The sequence below is a fragment of the Rana temporaria genome, chromosome 3 (assembly GCF_905171775.1).
Source record: "Rana temporaria chromosome 3, aRanTem1.1, whole genome shotgun sequence".
Lineage (NCBI taxonomy): Eukaryota > Metazoa > Chordata > Amphibia > Anura > Ranidae > Rana > Rana temporaria.
In genome coordinates, this window is record NC_053491.1 from 314,737,668 (window position 1) to 314,760,864 (window position 23,197).

A 23,197-nucleotide genomic window follows, 5' to 3' on the forward strand; every position below is an offset into this window, starting at 1 on the left:
AATCTGCTTTGCTAAAAAGTGTACATGCACCTTTTTTGGTGTATTTTGGTGTGCTAGGCAGCCCATTCTAATAAAATGGCCTCCTTAGCACAAATTATGTGTTTAATGCAGTGCACAGATACAAATGTTCCCTTATAATACCCCCCTCCCCGTTCCCACCAGAAAGATAAGTATGTATCTTCTTCTTTTACATGCTTTTACAGTCTGTTTTAGTTTATTGGTATACCAGATCATGATAATATACTGTATAACTAGATTAAATTGACAGTAAATCCAAAAATGTAAGTTTTGTCATTAGCCACAAAAATATTATATCTGAAATATCTAAATAACCTGCTGCTGCTGTAGTAATCCACACACCCCATCCTTTTGCTCATGACATTTTTGCTATTTACTGGTGACATGGAGCAATTTCTTGTTTTGGAATTTTTTCTTCTCATCTATTAATATGCAATGCTCCACTCTGCATTGTGGACCAATGTAAAGCTATTCTATGCCACTGTTGTTATCATATATGTAAATGTACAGGTTGTAGGTATGGGTCTAAATGTAAGTAAATTTAACTTCATACCAGTTATTTTTTTTAACAGTGGTTTCAGAATTGTTAAATGCTCTCCAAGACACTGTTTTTGCTACTGCCTCTGCAAAATTACGTATGGACTGAATTCTGGAAATTTGTGTTTGAACCCTCTTTACAGAGTAGGAATACCTGATCTATAGTTGACACCCCATTTGATTGATATGCCACACAGGGAGAAGTGGATCTCAATCAATAGCTAACATAAAATTGTATGGTTTGGGATCTCATAGAGCAGGGCTCAAAATTTCAAGTCCTGAGCTACTAGCCAGGCCTCAAGAGTTACTCACCACCAGTTGCCCCACCTAATTCATACACTGCCCTGCGCCCTAATTGCACCCGTAAACACGCCCTCGTAGATTATCTCATGGAATGACAATGTTTTATGCAGAATCAAATTACAAAATAAATATTACCAACAACAACTTTAACAAAATGGGACAGGGCACTGGGGGCAGACCAGAGGGACAGGGCACTGGGGGCAGACCAGAGGGACAGGGCAATGGGGGCAGAACAGAGGGACAGGGCACTAGAACTGGGTCTCTTCCCCATTCTCTTGCTGTCTCCTCTGCAACTCCCATCCATCCTCTCTCTCCCATTCATCTCATCATCATGAGCCTGTGTGTGTGGCTCCACGCTTGCATGTCCCCACTTCCCCATTTTATTCAGGCTGGCAGAGAGGAGAGGAGCTGCAGCACAGCGGGAGGGAGTACAATCCAGCGCTGAGATCCACACAACTGCACAGCCAAAAGCACAGCGCACACTGACAGCGCACAGCACACATTGAGACCAGTCTGTTCATAGTGCTCAGGCTAAACGGTTGGACACTTACATAGAGCACAAGGAGAAGAAAACTGCACAAACTGGAAGGCTGCCGCTCTCATGTCAGGGCAACTTTCAGTGAGCGCTGCACCGGAGTGGTAATTTTTGCAATCCTCCACCTCACTCATTACTTTCTGCTCTCCAGCTACATTGGTCGGGGCCCAGGGGAGTGGGGCAGGCTCAGAGAGGTCATACTGTTAGGTCCCATGGCTTAATGAGAATTGTAAGGAGAGCACCTGTGTACTGCTCTACCTGTGCGCGGCTCACCAGACTACTTTTCCCGAGCATTCACCTTTCCTCTTCGGCCGCCAATCTCATCTGGACTCTAAGTGTAGGCACAGATTGGAGGGAGATTGATCATGCAGCCCTGTCATCACTCGCCCCCAGCTTAAATCCACTCGCCAAATGCTAGTAGGCGAGTGGAAATTTTGAGGGCTGTCATAGAGGATGTTACAGGAGGCAGAAAATGCAGTAGTAAATCATTTCATGAAAAATGGATTACAGGATCATTAAGAAGTTCCTTTGTATAGATTACTTTTTTGGAGGATAAGGATATTGTTTAGGGTAACTTTAATTTAAAGCCCACTTCCGATGCCAATAACCTAGACAAGAAATAAAGGAAAATCTCTCAGAAGGCCATACAAACACCATTACAAATGGAATATAGGTCATAATGCTTCCACATGCTGCTGGAGAAAATGGTTCATTGCTGTCTGTGACCCCTTGGGAATTCACCTAACTTCCTTGGGGACAAGAACAGCAATACAAAACTTGATAAGGTCCTTATCATTTTTCTCCAAAAGAGAAAAAAAGTTTGAGCTATGGCAGAGCTTTAGGATAAGGTTGCAATATATGAATAAATTAATTCCAAGGACACAAAGATAATGGGTAACATGATACTAATACGACATACTAATAATGAAAGCAAAGAATGTCAGAACACAGAACCAGCAAGCAACCTCCACTGATCTATTTCAATAAATATAACTGTAACTGATTTCAAAGAATGGATGTACTGCTGCCTTTTGCAAAACATCATCAATTTGTATTGACTTGAAACCCTGTCTAAATGGTCTGTATGTCTGTGTGCATTTCTACTTGGAGCATGTGTTAGATACCCATTACCTATCTTCTTTGTTTTCTATAGTGCTGTACATATGGAAGGAGCAGCAGTCTTACGTGGCGCAGCTGTAGGACTCGAACAACAGTGGCCAACAGTTTCCAGCGCAACAGCAGGTAAAGCACTCACCAAAACTTTACATTTATATCATTCAGATAAAGAGGAAGCAATCACAAAAACTAGAAGTGATTTGAATTATTATACAGCAAGAATAACTGACCAAACTGGCAATCACGCAAAAGAAATAGAGACACAGGAATAAGACACAACATGTGCATATGTGATAAAACAAAACAAGCAACAACGACAACCAAGATACACAGTAAAGCTTTAATGTATACAAAGCTAAATATTTAGACTTATTTCAGGGCTAACCAGGTACAAAGCTTTGTGTGGCAAGGCTGGGGACTGGGAACAAATCAGGGCTAAGGACAAGCTAAGGTTGGGGATAGGCCTAGCCTGAAGGTCAGGTTCGCTGGATATCTGGAAAATCAGAGCACACTACAATGCCTAGTTGGGGAAAAGCTGTAGATGTGAATATGCCTAGCAGGCAGGAAAAGATGGTGATTAATACAGAGCCTGTTATAGGGAGGCACATGCATGCAGCTATTGAATACACATCCCAACAGTTTCTAAGACACATTGCCAGTAGCAGGTGGAGAATGATATTAGAAGGTTCCTAACAAGCTCATATTTCCATTTTTTATACAGGGAACCAAGCAGATTAAATACACCCTAACCACAAAATATATATCTTTATATAACTTCCCAATATAATGTGTATAAAGACATGCATATTATCCCATAGCAAAATTGAAAGACATTATCAACTTTCATGCTTGCACCTTGTTTTTTTTCACCTGCATAAGATGTGTATTGGACGTGTTTTGTGGTGTCATTTGTGGGCCTTATATGCAAGTCTTTAGTAGAGTAAATCTTCATCATTTTTGTCAGTAATTTATTTTTTTGTTCAAACATGAGGCATATGACATGGCACTGCACAGGTTAATGCATGACCTCTGTATGTATTATGAGACCTAATACTTTCTTTAACCACTTGCCGACCTGCTGTCATCATTATAATGCGGCAGGTTGGCATGTGTTTATAGGAAGTGGTAATAGACTGCGGGGGGAACCCTCACTGTTTTTTTCAATGATTTGTATGTATATTGGCAGGATCCGGCAATACATTACAGCAGTTTTAAATAAAAAAAAATTCCTTTAGAAATGTCATGCTATGTAAGCAGACTTACATAGTGTGGGGCATGGATTTAGCCCCCTGAGCCAAGATTGGCCAAAGGCACCCTGCCTTTGGCCAATCATGGCTTTTTTACAGCAGAGCGTGCTGCGATTGGCCAAAACATGCAGGCCAGATGCATGCTTTGGCCAATCAGCATCAGCATGAGATCTCAGTGCATTGATGGTTTCACAGTGCATTATGAGGCGTTCCGTGGGCGCTCAAATTTTCCACGAATGGGAGAGTCAGATTTTTCATAGTGATGAAATAAGTTCCAACAAAATGGAGCATCAGAATGAATTTTGGAGGGGATATTTGAAGAAGTCCAATGTGGGGAAGTGGTAGTTAGAACAAAGTCCAGAGAAAGTTATAAGTCTGTCCCCTATAACGATATCTTCAGCATGTCGGATACATGCCGTGACCCAATTTTTTTGTAATAGGTCAGTGATGGCGAGTTCCATTAAAGCAAGTGAAAGCGATTGAAGAAGATGTATGGGAATGCCCCTGTAGATTAGTGGGATGACAGACCAGATTTTTATGGTTGCTGTGATAGATTTAGGTTAACAGCAAAACTCTAACCAAACATATTGATTATAAAGAAGAAAATTAATAGAAAGACATCACATAATAAACTGTAAACTACCTCAAAAGAATCTCAATCCTCACTCCTATAAAAACAATAATTGTACACTGTACAAATGCCCCTTTTTATTTGCATGAGTCTAATTAGGAGAAAGACAGAACATGATAGATTTATTGTCTCTTTGCTGATTACCTGATCTACTTATTTGCACTTCAGATTTATGTAAAAAAGTAATTCTATTTGTTTCAAGTGTTCATAATAATTTTTCTAGTTTACCCCAACAATATTATTACATGGCATACTTGATGAATTTGACAAAGGGTGTTTTATTAAACTTGCATATTAGGAGTGATTTTGGCATGTTATTAATTAAAAGCTGGTTATTCAAGTCATTTTACTAAGAAGCTATTAAAACAAATAGTATTCTTGATTACCCCAATTGCCTAGATTTAATCTTAACTTTATTACATTTCCTTTCAGTGTTTCTCATAAGAACCCAAGTGAGAAAAGCTTTGTGTCTTTGCTAAGAATTGTCTCATTTACTGCTGACTTCAGTTAAAATAACATTATTAAAAATACATGAAGTCAGTGCTAAACCTAGAAGCCAAGCACCTGCCTTCCTGTTCTCTTCATGCATTTAACATTTTCTAGCTTGTTTTATATTTCTTCATTCCCTGCTGTATCTGACTTAATTAAGATTCCTTGTTTTTTCACCATTCCCTCTCTATTTCCTTTCCCTTTATGCTGCCAAACATCAGGGTTATAATAACTGCCAAAAAGAAAGTTTACAAATATGCAAATATGTTTTTTTTTTTAACTTCTGTGAGAGGCTCTGAATTTCAGATCAATGCTTTTTATAGGGTGTATATGGCTGCTTCACTGCCTGCCCCACCCACCTTATAATAAAGTCCACTGCTGCCATGCAAGATTTCAATATAGGAGCCTCAATGGAAAGTCAAATTCCTGGGGCTTCATTGACCAAACAAAAAAAAAATTGTTAAGGTTTAACAGAACACAATATGTCTGTATTTAGACATGGTTTTAAATTCGATCGCTTTGAATCATATGAGTTTACTTTAAGATCTGAATATGGACACTATAAAGGATTTTTAATGTGCCTATAATATTTAACTGGTTAGCTAGAGTTGGTCTGCTTTGCATCAGTACACCTAAAACTAACAAAATACAGGAGAGGGTAAAACGTTTTCATATTCTACTAACAATTTGGTTTTAGGTGTAGCCACAGTAGTAAGTACACAGTACACAATTCTACAAGATAAACACAGGACAAACAGCAATGGGGACCTGTCTTCATTGCACTGGCAGGTGGGTGCAGTCTGGAACTTTTTATATGTAGCTGACAGTCAACATCATGATGTGTAGGTCACTGTGCTGCCACTCTAGGACATGACCTATGTTAGCTGTGCAGAAATCCAGTCCTAAAAGTAGACAGCATGCTCCCTTCAATATTGCATACCACCAGTGGCATTTACTACAATAATTGCATGATATATATATATATATATATATATATATATATATATATATATATATATATATATATATATATATATATATATATATAATGTAGGACAATAGGACATCATTATTCAGATGAACCAAGGCCATGCCTAAATATAGCCTGGTTGATAATCGAAAAGTTCAGTAGTCAACAAGACTGTTTTAAATAAAACGTTCTGTCACTTGGCTGCACAATTATCTTGTTAGTGTCTTAACCACTTCAATACCGGGCTTTTATACCCACCTCAATACCGGGCCTATTCTGGCACTTCTCTCCTACATGTACAAATCGTCATTCTTTTGCTAGAAAATTAGGCAGAACCCCCAAACATTATATGTGTTTTTTTTAGCAGACACCCTAGGAAATAAAAAGACGGTCATTGCAACGTTTTATCTTGCACGGTATTTGCGCAATCATTTTTCAAACACATTTTTTTTTGGAAAAACAGTAAAGTTAGCCCACTTTTTTTGAATATGAAATATGAAAGAATATGTTACACCGAGTAAATAGATACCTAACATGTCACGCTTTAAAATTGCGCACACTCATGGAATGGCGCCAAACTTCGGTACTTAAAAATCTCCATAGGCAACGCTATGAAAATGTTTACAGGTTGCCAGTTTAGATTTACAGAGGAGATCTAGTGCTAGAATTGTTGCTGGCACTCTAATGCACACGGCGATACCTCACATATGTGGTTTAAACGGCGTTTACATATGTCGGCGGGACTTACGTGTGCATTTGCTTCTGCGCACGAGCTACCGGGGACAGGGGCGTTTTCATTTTTTGTATTCTTTTATTTATTTGTTTACTTATTTTATTTTTTTTACACTTTTTTTTTTCACTTTTATTCCTATTACAAGGAATGTAAACATCCCTTGTAATAGGAAATATGTGTGACTGGTCCTCTTTATGGAGAGATGCAGGGTCAATAAGACCCCGCATCTCTCTTCCAGGCTGGAAAGCATGAGATTGTGGGATGGGAGATCCCATCTATGGACGTCAAATGACTATGGGCGGGTATTGAAGTGGTTAAAAGCTTTAAGGGGTTGTATTGGGTTTGTGTTTTTTCACCTTAATGCATCCTATGCATTAAGGTGAAAAAAACACCTTGCACTCTCCAGCCCCCAGCCCCCCGTTTTACTTACCTGAGCCCCGAATCTCCATGGGCGTGATCCCGGGATGCTTTGCCCCAGCTTGAGGCGGCTCTTCATTGGATGATTGATAGCAGCGCAGCCATTGGCTATGGCCACCGACTGTACACACGGGAGCGTGTCTGCAAGCTAACCCCTTTGGGAGAGCGCTTCCCAGAGGTGGTTAGCTCTTGTGGGGAGGAGCTGAGACAGCCGCTGTGGGACCCCAGAACAGTAGAATCGGGCCACTGCACACAAACTGCACAGTGGAGGTAAGTATAACACGTTTTTTATTTAGAAAAAAAAAAGAAAAAACTAACACATACAACCCCTTTAAAGTAAATTTGATTTAAAAGGCAACTTTTCAATAAGTCATACACAAACTTTAAGTTCATGGTTAAATGCTGTAAAATCCCCTAGGCATCTTAAGTATACTTAAAGCCTCAACTAGGAATAAAGACATTACTTTCACAAATTATAATTAGTGCGCTGTATAATTCCAGTAAGTCATTATTTTGATAAGATGGTTTCATATGTATTTGCTTACCATAGAAATATGGTTTTGGGGCATTGAAATATTTAATGTTCATACATCATTTATACCACTCTCTATCCTATTAGAATGATATACTTTGCTACTTTTGGCATGGCCCTTACATATTGACTGAAATGCCACATACCTGAATTATGTACAAACACTGGGCAGCAGATAATGCAAACTCTGCAAGTGCTCTAATTGCTGAAGTGTTAGTCTGCACTAAAACCAAATATTCAAAGTCAGCAGCAGATGATGGATACAGATGGATGAGGCAATCCCTCTATCTCAGGGGTCTCAAACTCAAATGACCTGAGGGCCACAAGACAAGTTTTCATATGCCATGGGGGGCCGCATGCAAACTTTCAAACTTCAAAAACAACAGTACTGGTGTCAGCGAACACATTATTAACCCCCAGCACTGGTGTCAGCGAGCGCATTATTACCACCAGCACTGGTGTAAGTCAGGGTTTGACAAATTTGCTTGGAATCTAGGAGCCAGCTAAAAAAGTTAGGAGCCAGAAAACGCACCCCGTCCCGACGAGCTTGCGTGCAGAAGCGAACACATACGCGAGCAGCGCCCGCATATGTAAACGGTGTTAAAACCACACATGTGAGGTATCGCCGCGATTGGTAGAGCGAGAGCAATAATTCTAGCACTAGACCTCCTCTGTAACTTAAAACTTGCAACCTGTAGATTTTTTTAAACGTCGCCTATGAAGATTTTAAAGGGTAAAAAAGTTTGTCGGCATTCCACGAGCGGACGCAATTTTTAAGCGTGACATGTTGGGTATGAATTTACTCGGCGTAACATTATCTTTCATAATATTAAAAAAAATGGGGATAACTTTACTGTTGTGTTATTTTTTAATTAAAAAAAGTGTATTTTTTTCCCAAAAAAGTGCGCTTGTAAGACCGCTGCGCAAATACGGCGTAACAGAAAGTATTGCAATGATCGCCATTTTATTCTCTAGGGTGTTAGGATAAAAAATATATATAATGTTTGGTGGTTCTAATTAGAGTGAAGAAGATGGCAGTAAAAATAGTGTAAAATGACATTAGAATTGCTGTTTAACTTGTAATGCTTAAGTTGTAATACCAACGGCCACCACCAGATGGCGCCAGCTCACATCTGGTGGTAATAACTTGTAATACCAATGGCTCACCACCAGATGGCGCCAGCTCAAAAAAAAAATCCCTCTTTGCTCCCCCCACTTCCGCCCTGCCTGCGGGCCATTTATAACTGGTCCGTGGGCCGCAAATGGCCTGCGGGCCGGTACTTTGAGACCACTGCTCTAGCTCAAATGATAAATAGACTCCATTTTTAATTATTTTGGATACACCAAAATATCCTGGAACACAGTACAAAAAAAAAAAAAAAAAAAGAAAGAAAAACTGTAAAAACATGGTTAAAGAAACATTAGTTTCCTTAAAGTAGAACTAAAGGCAACATTTTTTTCTTTGCTATCTGTGTCCCTATTAGGGAGGTTACCCTTCACTTCCTGTCCCATAGTGAAGACAGAAAGTGAGATGAAATCCCTGGCTGTCACCAGGATCATCAGATTCCCACAACAAATTTCCCCTCTACTCCTGTTTTGGGGACAGCCCCAAATTTAGGATTTTCTTTTGCTTTTACTTATGATGATGAAGGTAAACATGACAAGTAAAAATAATAAATCTTTGTAACATGTGCACAGGCAGTAAAAAAACACCTGAGCAGTATTCTAATCCCCCTCCAAAAAATATTTTGCCTTTAGTTATACTTTAAAGCAATTCTTTCATTAACATTCCAGCCCAAATTTACCCTCTCCCTTCCCATGCCTAAACGTATCCATAGAGCCACTCTAGTGCCTGCTGTTTTGATCCCCACCAATACTCAGCCCTGCATTGTTACCACTATCTACATCCTTGGTGTATCAGGAAAATGAGAGAATCAGCTTCTGAGGGAGCAAGGGAAAGGGTAACTATTACTGATGTTTTCAATCCCCCTAGATAAACCCTTTTACTGTCTGGTCCATACAACGTATGGATCTACAGCACTGCTTCCAGCTGTCCAAGTCCGTACACTGTACAAACGTGCATTCCCCCTTCTGCTTTCACTAACCATGAGCTTTTAGCAAAACTGTTCAGCAGACACTGCTAAACTAACCAGTAGCTCTGATTAGCAGCTGACAATCCACTGATCAGAGCTTTTGACCTAAAATGTGACTCCCCACACTCACCGCTGCTGCCGTTTCTGACATTTCTCCCCTCACTTACCTCCTCCACATACCATAGCTAAAATGCCACCCCCACCACTCCATTGTGGCTTCCCTGCAATTGCCAGCTTCTCATTTCTGCCCTCCTGCCAGCTTTAGGAGCCACAGAAAAATAAAATCATCTCCCGGAGGCCGTTCTGAGTCCCTGCACTCGACCCAACTCACCCGATCCAGGGGGCCCCTCAGTGCCGCTGGACGGCTTTCCCTCCTTCCTTTTCTGCCAGCTACATCTGCTGCTCTGCTGGGGCACACAGGCAAGCTGTCAGGATGGGGAGAGGTTTAGGGAAGTTGGTCAAAAGTGTTCCTTTCCTTGAATGGACACAGTGAGCGATCAGTACAGATTGTTACTTTGTCTATTCAATGTTGAAACATAGTAAACAGTGCTTACTATGTTTCCGTTTGTGAATGAATAGGAGTGTCTATACAGATTCCTATTCATTCAGGTGCAGTGCAGTTGAGTCTGCAGAGAAAAGGGACTGCCTTATGTCCCTTTCTTTGTCTCAGAAGAGAGACATCAGAGGTCTGTTTAGACCTCTGGCATTTCACAAAAAGTACAAAATATTAAAGGAAATTGTAAAAAAAAACAAAAAAACATAGTAAGGTTTTGTTCACACAGGGCATACTACAACAAATGCTCCACAAGGCTGTGCTGACTCGCACATGGATGCACAGGTGTTCTATGCATCCCTGTGCAAGCAGTACTATTGATGTCAATAGTGATGTAGCAACTGCACGAACATAGACGTTGCTTCTAATTTGAGATCCATGTGGTCCCAGGTGCATGTCCCTGAGCTCACACTGGCTGCATATGGGGCCATGCACCTGCATGGATTTCAGATTGGGAGCAGCGGTTGTAAGATTTTGTAAATTATGCTATGTTTGTGTCCGCTAATAATGATTTTAGTGTATTTTTTGTGAAAATAATGGATTGCTAAACATGTGTGCAACTATTGAAGGGCCTGAAAAATCAGTAGCAAATTTTTTTATTCTACAGGTCATGTGCTCTCAGAAAATGTATGGTTTGGGTGTAAGGATGTAGTGCTTGCAGTGCAAGGAAAGGGGAAGATGAAAGAGAACATTTTAAACTACCGTATTTATCGGGGTATTGCGCGCTCCAGCGTATAGAGCACAGCCCTAATGTGGACCCGCAATTTGTGTAAAAAAAAAACATTTTAGTACTTACAGTTTTGGTGTCTTGCGCGGCGTTCATCGGCGGTCTTGTCGGGTCTGGCGTCCATCTGTGGCTTCGGTGGTGTCCTCCCGGCTTCTCCCGCACTGTCTCCCCGTCGAATCGCCGCTTCCTGTGCTCAGTTTGAATGCCTGCGCCGACATATACCAAGTGCAGTACACTCGGCTATATTCGGCCAGGCTCGGCATCGCTCGAGCGAAGCTGAGCCTGGCCGAATGTACCCGAGTGTACTGCGCTCGGTATATGTCGGTGCAGGCATTCAAACTAGGCGCGGGAAGCGGGTATCGGCCTATATCGCGCACCCACGATTTCCCCCTTATTTTAGGGGAAAAAAGTGCGCGGTATACGCCGATAAATACGTTATACCAAAGTTCAACTTAAAAAAAAAAAAAAACACTGCAGTCACATATACAAAACAAAATTCCTTTATTTTTCTGTAAACCTATATGCACATACTGTATATGATCTGAATGCACTCCCCAAGTTTATAATGGTGTTAATTGCAGTGAGAAGAGTTACGATGTGGAATGGTTTAATGTCTAAAACAGTAATAGGAAAACTGGTAATGAGATAAAAAAAACAGTGACTGTTTTTCTTGTAACTATTATTACCCAAAATTCAGAAGCATAAATAGAACCTTCAGGGCCCTGGTGCAAAAACCATGAGGCCCTTCTCTCTGAACCCAGTGGTGGAAGGCAAGTGCCAGGTCGCAATTGCAAACTTTGCGACCCTGGTAGTTCTGCCACTGGTGTCGGGAGTTTTATTTTTTTGCAGTTTTTTTTTTTTTTACATATTTTAGTTTTAGATTTTTAGCCCCATTGGGAGGTTTGGTAAAATATCAGGCATCTAAAAAGACCTCTGATGTTTCACCTTTGAGAAAGAGAAAGGAGATTGAGGACAAAGCCCTCAATCTCCATCACTGCATCTTCAGCAGCACAGACTGAATGCACAAGAATAACTCTGTACAGGGCTTTTTGTTCATTCACAAATCGAAGCATAGTAAAACCAGTTTACAATGCTTCAATTATGAATGGACAGAGTCAGTGACCAGTACCAATCCCTGGCTCTGTCCACTCACAAAAAGAATGGGCTGGCAAATGACATACTGTATTCACCAGCCCCTTGCCAGCTCTCCATTCTGATACATGCCCTGCAGCAGCCAGTGAGAGAGGGAAAGGGGGAAGCCAGTAAAACTGCAGCAGAGGGGTGGGTGACAGAAGGCCAGGGGAGCACACAGGGCCTTAAGAGCAGAAGTTAGAAGAGGAAAATGGATAGGAGGGGTGGCATACAGAGGAACCAATCTCCTCCATTTTGCTCCTGAAGTTGCTGAATGCCTGCGGGAAGGAGAAGAGGAGAAGTTGGCTTTCAGTGGCTGCAGAAGGAAAATGGAGGGCATTGGTTCCCATATATGCAACTATTGCTGCCCCTTCTTTCTAGATGTACATGGGAGCCGCATGGGCCTCCTGGAGCATGGAGTTGTGTCGCAATTGCGACCCCTGTAGTTACGCCCCCGACAAAATGATATTAGTCAAGTATTTTAATCCCAGAAGGTAATTAATACAGGTACTTATACAGGGAATTATGTTTCCCTACAATGGGAGAAATTTTGAGAAGATGAACTTGGTAGACAATATTATTTATTCTGCCTTATTAAAATATAAATATGGGCAAAGCTTGGTCATATTGCTCATGTGAGTGACACTTACTTTTGCACTCCTGTGACCCAGAATCATCTGACAGCAGGTAAAGTCTTCTGTTGACTGACATCACAGACCCGCTACAGTCTCTGAAAGGATCCTGACAATAAAGTTAGGATCCTCTCAGATTCCTGACAAGCAGCGGGCTCAGCCTCTCAGTGTTCTGCTAAGAGCCTGAGCCAGCCACTATCCCCCCAGAAAGTGCTGGAGGGGCAGAGCAGAGAGATACCAGACCCTTATCCGAGCATGCAGACTGGCCGGTCAGGAAAGGGGGTGGGGATGGGCGAGCGCCCCCCTCCTAAACCGTACCAGGCGGCATGCCCTCAACATGGGGGGGTGCTTTGGGGCAGGGGGGCTGGGATGTGACATCATAAGAGGCCTATATAAATTGCCACGTACCGCACACCCGGCATTACAGCGGGAGGGAGCGTTGAGTCAACATTGAAGAGGAGAAGACAAGAAGAAGAGAAGAAGGCGACACAGAAGACCGGGCCCCTGCTGGTGAAAGAGCTGAAAGAAGGCAGCGGTGGTGCCCGGGAGAAGAGAAAAAGAACCGGAGAGCGGAGAAGTCGGAAGACCCCCCGAAGTCGGAAGAAGACCCCTCGAAGTCGGGAGAAGACCAGGCCACCGCTGGTAAAAGAGCTGAAAGAAGACAGCGGTGGTGCCCGGCAGAAGACCCCCGAAGTCGGAAAAAGACCCCCGGAGCTGACTAATAAACTACTTTAAAAACCTGTGTAGTGTTTTTTTATTGACATTTATTTTCCACCAGGTGAATGGGTAGGGGTATGATGTACCCCATACTCATTCACATAGGGTGGGGGGCTGGGATATGGGGGCCCCCTTATTAAAGAGGGCTCCCAGATTCCGATAAACCCCCCCGCCCGCAGACCCCGACAACCAACGGCCAGGGTTGTCGAGAAGGGGCCCTTGTCCCCATCAACATGGGGACAAGGTGCTTTCGGGTGGGGGGGCCACAGGGCGCCCCCTGCCCCAAAGCACCCCCCCATGTTAAGGGCATGCCGCCTGGTATGGTTCAGGAGGGGGGGCGCTCGCCCATCCCCTCCCCCTTTCCTGACCGGCCGGTCTGCGTGCTCGGATAAGGGTCTGGTATGGATTTGGGGGGAGTCCCCACGCTGTTTTTTCAGCGTAGGGGGTTCCCCTTGAAATCCATTCCAGACCTAAGGGCCTGGTATGCTTCTAGAGGGGAACCCATGCCGTTTTTTTATTTAAAATTTGCCGTGGAGTTCCCCTGTGGGAGGGAGGAGCTTGCCTTAGAAAAGGTTCACACTGGGGCGACTTCCTGTAAAGTTGCCTCACTGTGAACGGGGATCTGACTTGGAGGTGACTTCCATTGAAATCAATGGATACAGGTCGCCTCAAGTCGGATTGAAGTAGTACAGGAACCTTTTCTGAAGTCGGAGCGACTTCAGTAGTGTACATTAAGATGGCTCCCATTTACTTCCATTCATTTTCTCGACAGCACGACTTGGGGCATCTTGAAGTCGGGTCCCAGGTCGCCCCAGTGTGAACCGGCTCTAACTATATATATGGATAAGGATTACATCCCCCCAAGTCTGTACCTTCAAAAATTATTTTGCACTGGCAACACTGATATTTTTGACATGCTACCTTGCAGTTTACTTACAGGTGACAGTCTACCTAATAAGGATATATACTGTATCATCTTATACTCTTTTTATATTGAATTGTGTGTAGTTGACAGGCCACTCATCACATTTCTATTTCTGCTGATATCCTTAAGAGTTGGATAACTTGAATATCAGCCAACAGAAATGGAGGTCAAGTGCTCCCAGATTCTAAACACCATCCTCTATATTTTTTTGAAAGAAAAGTTACATCTTCTGGCTTATATTGCACGGAAAATAGCGAAGCTGCTGCATGCATACAGCATCCTCCTCTCACAAGATACCACAGTAGGTTTTAACCAGGCTTTTCTTTTCCCCACTCCCTCATCACTGGCTGTAATTGACAGCAGGGGGAGCCAATGCTGTCTCTGAGCCAATGAGGTGGAAGAGAGCACTTGTTCTTAACCACTTCAGCCCCGGCCACGTTTTGCGATTCGGCACTGCGTCAATTTAACTGACAATTGCACGGTTGTGCGATGTGGCTCCCAAACAAAATTGACGTGTTTTTACCCCACAAATAGAGCTTTGTTTTGGTGATATTTGATTACCTCTGCAGTTTTAATTTCTTTGTGCTATAAACAAAAATAGAGCGACAATTTTGAAAAAAAATACAATATTTTTTACTTTTTGCTATAATAAGTATCCCCAAAAAAATATATAACATTTTTTTTCCTCAGTTTAGGTCGATACGTATTCTTCTACATATTTTTGGTAAAAAAATAACGCAATAAGCATTTATTGATTGGTTTGCGCAAAAGTTATAGCATCTACAAAATAGGGGATAGTTTTATGTAATTTTTAATAATAATGTTTTTTTACTAGTAATGGCGTCAATCAGTGATTTTTATCGTGACTGTGACACTATAGTGGAAACATCGGACACTTTTGGCGCTATTTTGGAACCATTCACATTTATACAGTGATCAGTGCACTGATTACTGTGTACATGTGACCTAGGAATGTGTTCTAACTGTGTGGGGGTGGGGCTATGTGTGACACGACACTGATCACAGGGAGCTGTGATTAGTGTCCTGTCACTAGGCAGAATGGGGAAATGCTTGTTTACATTAGCATTTCCCCATTCTTCCTCTCTGTGAGACGATCGCGGGACTCCCAGCAGACATCGAGTCCGCGGGACCTGCAGTCAGACTCACGGAGCTCCCGGCGGGCGGGCCTTAAAGGTGACATAAATATAAGTCGATCAGCCGTGCCATGCTGCCAACGTATATAGTCGTGCAGCGGTCGGCAAGGGGTTAACGATGGATCGAGATTGGGCTCAGGTAAGTATAAAGTAAGGCTTATAGAATGCATTAAGTTAAAAAAAAACTTCAGCCTTTACAACCACTTTAACTCCTGTTTTGTCTGTCAGTGTGATCAGCTAACATAATTGTGTTGCTATGGACTTCTCCAGGGGAGCACTGAGAACTATTTTCCAGTACGTTTTGAGGATTCTTACAATATTTGCAATCTTGAAGCAAAGCAGAACACATTCTGAAATAATAGAGCTATGAAGTTCTACATCAATCTATCTGGTGGGCAGCCTAATCTACAGCCCAGGAGCAACCAATTGTCTCTAGCAGAGGCCTTAAGCCCTGTACACACGGGCCAGAATCTCGTCAGGAAAAAAATGTAGTTTTTTTCTAAAGAGATTCTTGCCCGAGTGTACAGTCATTCCATTCAAAAGAACCAAGGTTCTTTTGAATGGCAAGAACGCAGTGACATCTTCGCGTACGATGAGTATGCGCTCGTCACATTTGATGCCGTTGCGGCCATCTTGCTGCACCCTAACTATGCCTAGGAAGCTACCAAGCATGCGTCAAAGTTATTTTGAGCATGCGTGGGTTTCCACGGCGACAGGTAAGTATACACACTGCCGAGAATCACAACGAGAAAATAGAGAGCAGGTTCTCTATTTTTCTCGTCGAGATTTTAGGCAGTTTTCTTGACGAGAAACCTGAAAGCCTCGTACACACGCTCGGTATACTCGGCAAGAAAGCTCTACCAGCAGTTTTCTTGCTGGTTCTTGCCGAGTAAACCAAGCGTGTGTATGAGGCTTTTCAAGTATAATCATATTTCTCATCCCTTCACCCCTTTCATTTGAAATCCATAAAACAACCATACTGTTGCTTTAAGTATGTATAAATATATAGCTCTGAAGCCAGTTTAGACAAATTCTTTATAACAGAAGAGCAGGATAAAAAAAAAACTCAAGGGGACCATAAGAAAGTCATGTGGAAGGCTCTCCTCCAGCCTTGGAGATTTCTCTGCTGCATTGAGCAGAGAGAACAATGGGGGACACTGCAGGCTAAACATAGAGGCCTGCGTTTTATGAATGGCGAATATGATGTGGACTAACATTATGATATGTACTCTTATGTACTCTGTTTTATTAAATTCACTCTAAGAGGACTTTTTCAAATAAACAGAAACAAATTCTGGTGTGCAAACTGCATTTTCATAAAGCAGCCAAATAATATGCCCTAATATTATATTTAATACTGCTGTCATAACATTGAAAGATGATTGAAGATTAGTTACCAAAAGTACCATTGTTTCACATTGGTCATGGTCAATAAGCACAGGTCAATAAGCATATTTACATTAGCAACATTTTACATAAAACAATAAATAAATTCAGTTTTTCATTATAGTGGTGGTGTTTTTCATAATGGATCTTCATATTCTAAGTGATAGAAATCTAAGTGCTGCAGTATCAATGAAACATTCACATACGGTTTGTACCCTTTTGTCTAAACAAAGAGTAACCTAATTGAGAGAAACAGAACCAGGTCAGCTGCCAGATATGTTTATGTTACTTCATAGGTCCCTGTTAGCCTCTGGATAATAAAGAGACATAAGAACAGCATAAAGTAATTGAATAGATAGATCTCAAACCTTAAGGAAATTATCAGAAAGCCATATTCTTGTAAATCACTGCCTTGTATAAGGATAATTCATTACCCGTGGTTTTTACCGCTACACAATAATTAGATGCATGACATGTGTTAACAGGACCTCTGTTGTAATTTATAGTGTGAATAGAAAGAGAAAAATAATGCCTTTCAACATCTTTAATGCAGCAGGAGGAAATGTTGGTGATGTTTTAGAACTGACAAAGCATCTAAACATTCAAATGATGCTTCTTTAACCACTTAAGCTCTGGAAGGTTTTACCTCCATCACGACCAGGCCATTTTGTGCTATTCAGCACTGCGCTACTTTAACTAATAATTGCCACACTGTACCTAAATGAAATCTATATAATTTCGTTTCACACAAATAGAATTTAATTTTGGTGGTATTTGATCACCACTAGGGTATTGTTTTTTATAAAAACAACTTTTTTTTAAAAAAAGTATATTTTTTACTTTCTGTTATAAAACATATCCAATAAAAAATAAATGAATGTCTTCATAAATGCATGCCAAAATGTATTCTGCTACATGTCTTTGTTAAAACAAAACCCTAATAAGGGTTTATATTGATTATATTGATTGGTTTATGTGAAAGTTATAGCATCTATAAAGTATGGCACACAGTATGTACTGGAATTTTCTTTGTAATTGCAACTTATAGTGGGACTGTGATAGTGATAGTGAGATGGGCAAGCTGACCTTAAATGATGCTGGCTGAGAGGTGCACTAACTGACACTGACATCACCAGTGGAACTAATACAGTGATCAATGATAATGCTATACACTGTCACTGTACTAATGACACTGGCTGGGAAAAGGGTGATTAAAGGATTAACAATGTGCCTAACAATGTGTAATGTTTTCTGCTTTTTACTAAATATCTGTTCCTTCTCCCTGCAAAGCAGGGAGGAGAGACAAAAAGATAATTCTCTCTGTACAGAGCCCTGTGTTTTTTTTTTTTTTTTGTCAACACAAGGCTCAGGCCTCTAATTTGACACAGCCAGTCAGCAGGTCTCAGCCATGATCATTGGCTGAAACATGTTGCTAAAATCTTAGTTGACAAGGGAACCCAGAAGCCACTGTCAATGTACAGGTACGTGATTGTACCTTTACAGTGCATCCGGAAAGTATTTATAGCGCTTCACTTTTTCCACATTTTGTTATGTTACAGCCTTATTCCAAAATTGAATAAATTAATTGTTTTCCTCAAATATCTACAAACAATACCCCATAATAACACCATGAAAGAAGTTTGTTTAAAATCTTTGCAAATCTATTAAAATGAAAAAATAAAATAAAAAATCACATACAGTAAGTATTCACAGCCTTTGTCATGACATTCAAAATTGAGCTCAGGTGCATCCTGTTGCCACCAGTCATCCTTGAGATGTTTCTACAACTTGATTGAAGTCCACCTGTGGTAAATTCAGTTGATGAGCATGAATTCAAATGGCACACACCTGTCTATATAAGGTCCCGCAGTTAACAGTGCATATCAGAGCACAAACCAAGCCATTAAGTTCAAGGAATTGTCTGTAGACCTCAGAGACAAGATTGTATCAGGGCACAGATCTGGCAAAGGGTACAGATACATTTCTGCAGCTATGAAGGTCCCAATATGCAAAGTGCCCTCCATCATCCGTAAATGGATGTTTGAAATGACCAGGACTCTTCCTGGAGCGGGCCGCCCAGCCAAACTAAGCGATTGGGGAAAAAGGGCCTCAGTTAGGGAGGTGACCAATAACCCAGTGGTCACTCTGACGGAGCCCCAGCGCTTCTCTGTGGAGAGAGGAGAACCTTCCAGAAGAACAACTATCTCTGAAGCTCTCCACTAATGAGAGCTGTGTGGTAGAGTGGCTATAAGTAAGCCACTCCTCAGTAAAAGGCACATGGCAGCCCACCTAGAGTTTGCCAAAAGGCACCTGAAGGACTCTCAGACCATAAGAAACAAAATTATCTGGTCAAATGCATCAAAAATTGTACTCTTTGGCCTGAATGGCAAGCATCATTTCTGGAAGAAACCAGGCACCACTCAACACCTGGCCAATACTATTCCTACAGTGAAGCATGGTGGTGGCACGTCATGCTGTGGGGATGTTTTTCAGCGGCAGTACCTGGGAGACTAGTCAGGATCAAGATAAAGATAAATGCAGCAATGTACAGAGACATCCTTGATGAAAACCTGCTCCAGAGGGTTCTGGACCTCAGACTGGGTCAAAGGTTCAACTTCCAATGACCCTAAGCACACAGCCAAGATAACAAAGGAGTGGCTATGGGGCAACTCTGTGAATGTCCTTGAGTGACCCAGCCAGAGCCCAGACTTGAACCCAATTGAACATCTCTGGAGAGATCTGAAAATGGCTGTGCACTGACACTTCCCATCCAAGAGGTCTCGCAAAGAAAAAAAGTGTGCCAAACTTGTAGCACAGGGGTGCCCAACCTTTTGAAGAGGGAGGGTCACTTAAGCGACTTGGTAACCAGTCGCAGGCCACAATGAGTGGAGCAGGCACGGACACAGCCCACTATACTTTTTTTTGGGGGGGGTATTGTTTGTAGAATTTTGAGGAAAATAATAAATTTAATCCATTTTGGAATAAGGCTGTAATATAACAAAATTTGGATAGCAAATACTTTCTGGAAGCACTGTACAAGTCGATAAGCTGAATGCAGTAAAATACGCACAAGAAAGCGGCAAGCGGTAATTTCTTCCAATTAAAATGGTATACAGTTTATTTATACATTCACCTTTAAAAAAAATGCACATGGAGCCTGGAAAGTATTGCACCAGCAACCTGCTGACTGCAGATCCTGCTGTCCTGCAGACTTTGTACGGGCAGGCAGTTTCGCACTGATAGGAAGAATCAATGAACTATTACAGCGCTCAACAACACTTTGGTAGTTCACTGAGAACTACAAGCCGACAACTGAAAAGATGTCTATACTTGTAGTTACTTTATTCACAGGGAAATTCATCAGGGGATGATGTTTAGTGATGTAACATGTAGGGTGGGGCTGATTCATCAAGCTGCATGACAGGAAGTTTATGATCCGCCATCTTGTGTGGAGACCAGGACCCCCGAGGGGAAAGAGGCTTGTTCTCTGCAGTGCATCAGATATGTACTGTGCTTTAAAACGTGAGCTTTCAATTTACTTTTTAATAGATACTACTGGAAGGCGTTTTACACTATGATACTCCATCTTCATTGGAGTTTTGGTGGAATAAATATGAGGAGGATGGAGAGGATTAAATTCCTGAGATAATTGGATATGGAAAAACATCTGAACTTACACCTACCTGGTATAAAGGGAAAAGTGTTATTTGACCTAACATTATTTTGGGTCAATATATATATATATTGTCGGTGGAGGCAGGAGCACTAAAGTTGGTGGAACAAGCATGAGTAAATTATATTGACTGCGCATAAATCAATCAATTTGCATAAATTAATTAGGATAAAAATAACATCTTTGCCACGTTTATATATCAGCACTAATTCTTTGAGCCACACATACTACACAGGAGGACTATACAGCACTTACTGATTGATTAATGACATTTGTTCATGAAGAAGGACATTATGCATGTTATTTAAGTGAATATTTTATTGATGGCATTTGTTATTTTGATGTTGGTTTTGTCATACATTTTATGTTGTGCACAGGTTTGATCACTGAGGCCCTGTACACACGGTCGGTCCATCCAATGAGAACGATCCGAAGGACCATTTTCATCAGTTAACCGGTGAAGCAGACTGATGGTCTGATGTGCCTACACACCATCAGTTAAAAAACCGATCGAGTCCAACGCGGTGATGTAAAACACAACGACGTGCAGAGAAAAATGAAGTTCAATTCTTCCAAGCATGCGTCGACTTCATTCTGAGCATGCGCGGGTTTTGAACCGATGCTTTTGGGTACTAACCATCGATTTTGACCTATCGGTTAGACGTCCATCGGTTCAATTTTAAAGCAAGTTCTCTTTTTTTGGACCGAAGGACAACTGACCGATGGTGCCCACACATGGTCGGTTTGGACCGATGAAACTGAACTTCAGTCCATTTTCATCGGTTTTGTCCGATCGTGTGTACAGGGCCATACAGTATCATAAGACAGCGCTTCACTGAGATAACGGTATATTTATATGCATATATATATAGGAACGCATGTAGTGCTAGCTGCAGTCTAAACTCATTTTGTGTACAAGAAAGTACATAATTGTGCTGAAATTTATAGAATCACATGGTCTATCATGTGTTGTAAATTGATAAGGATCAGTAACACTAAGGCCCCGTACACACGACCGAACATGTTTGCTGAAACTGATCCGCGGACCAGTTTCAGCAGACATGTTCGGTCGTCTGTACAGCCGAGCGGACAGGATTCCAGCGTACATTTGCCCGCCAGACCGCTTTCGAGCGGGCAAATGTTTCTAAACTTGCTTAGAAACATGCCCGCTGGAATCCTGTCCGTCGGACATGTTCGGTCCTCTGTACAGACTTACCGTACATGTCCGAGCGGCCGCCATCCCTCGCATGCATCTAATGACTTCGACGCATGCATGGAAGCATTGAACTGCCAGGGCCGCTCATGTCGCCACGTCATCGTCGCGGCGACGGCGCGGCTTTGTCGCCGCGTATCGTGTACGTGCGTATTTCTGTATGATGGTGTGTACAGCCATCATACAGAAATCTCCGGGCGGGCATGTACGCTGAAAACGGTCCGGCGGACCGTTTTCATCGTACATGTTTGCCCATCTGTACGAGGCCTATATCTCTTTCTGTGACACTCATCTCCACATAGTTGCATGCTGTGTAACTTAATTTATAAAAGATCTGAATTATAATAAGACATGTCAGGTAATTGCAGGTTTGGTTTAATTCGTTTAAATAAGAATGAATCTATATAAAAGTAGAGGAAGCTCAATATAATCTTGCTAACTCATTGCAAGTATTATGAATCTTTTCATGAATCATTAATGTTAATAATAATGCTGGTTTTGCCAGTGACTTTTTAACTTGATTATTCTGCAGTAAAGTAACGGAACTATCTATCCTGAAATATGGAAGAAAAATAGCAGCAATTATAAAGGTAAAGAGACTGTCAAGAGAATAGATTGAAATACATTTAAAAAGACTGTCATCATCTATTCATGTAGCACATTAGGAAGAATAGCTAAGTATGTCAGATAAGTGTAAAATTACAGCAGGAAAAGTTTGGAGCTGCTTTATAATCAGTTGTGGCCCATCCATACGGGGCACAGGGTCGCCGTCTCCCCCTAATCCATGCACCCAGCCTCTTATCTACATGCAGGGCACCAGACGCAAGGCTTTCAACTGTTTTTTTTTTAAGCACATGATTAGAGCCTGAGGCTCTAGGACCCCTTTCACATTGGGGTCTTAGAGCCAATTTTTTTTATCGGTAAAGCTTATTTTAGTGGCGCTTTACCGCTGTTGAAGCAGCGCTTTTCGGCCACTAGTGGAGTACTTTTAACCCCCTCTAGTGGCCAAAGAAGGGGATACAAGCTCCCCTTGTTGCAGCGCTTTGGAAGCACTGCCCATTCATTTCAATGGGCAGGGTGTTTTGGGAGCGCTGTATACAGTGCTCCCAAACCACACCAAAGATGTTGCTTGCAGGACTTTTTCTAACGTTCTGCAAGCGCACCATCCCAGTGTGAAAAGTCTCACTAAAATGAATAGGCGGCGGCTTTCAGGAGCTTTACAGGTGCTATTTCTAGTGCTAAAAAACCTGAAAACCCCCTCAGTGTGAAAGGGGTCTAATTGGCAATAAAAAAGAGTGGGCTCTGGGCATCTTCCTTTCCGTCTTCCACAGGGGGGAAGCTCACTGCCTTCTCGTCTGACTTCTGCATGCGGGGGGGGGGGGTTGGTTGCCCAATGAAGATACAGACTTTTACAGACTAGGAATTATTTTCGTATTCAAAACAACCATTTTGTTCATAATAAACT

At 41.7% G+C, this 23,197-nt stretch overlaps 1 protein-coding gene across 6 annotated transcripts in view; it reads left to right on the plus strand.

The window, feature by feature from the left end:
• Positions 1–23,197, plus strand: part of LOC120932468 (protocadherin alpha-C2-like) — a 385,799-nt gene that overhangs the window by 343,419 nt on the left and 19,183 nt on the right. For all 6 annotated transcript variants that reach the window (XM_040344839.1, XM_040344840.1, XM_040344837.1 and 3 more), the window contains exon 3: positions 2,547–2,635. In XM_040344839.1, coding sequence (XP_040200773.1) covers positions 2,547–2,635 — 89 coding nt within the window. The remainder of the gene's footprint in view (positions 1–2,546; positions 2,636–23,197) is intronic.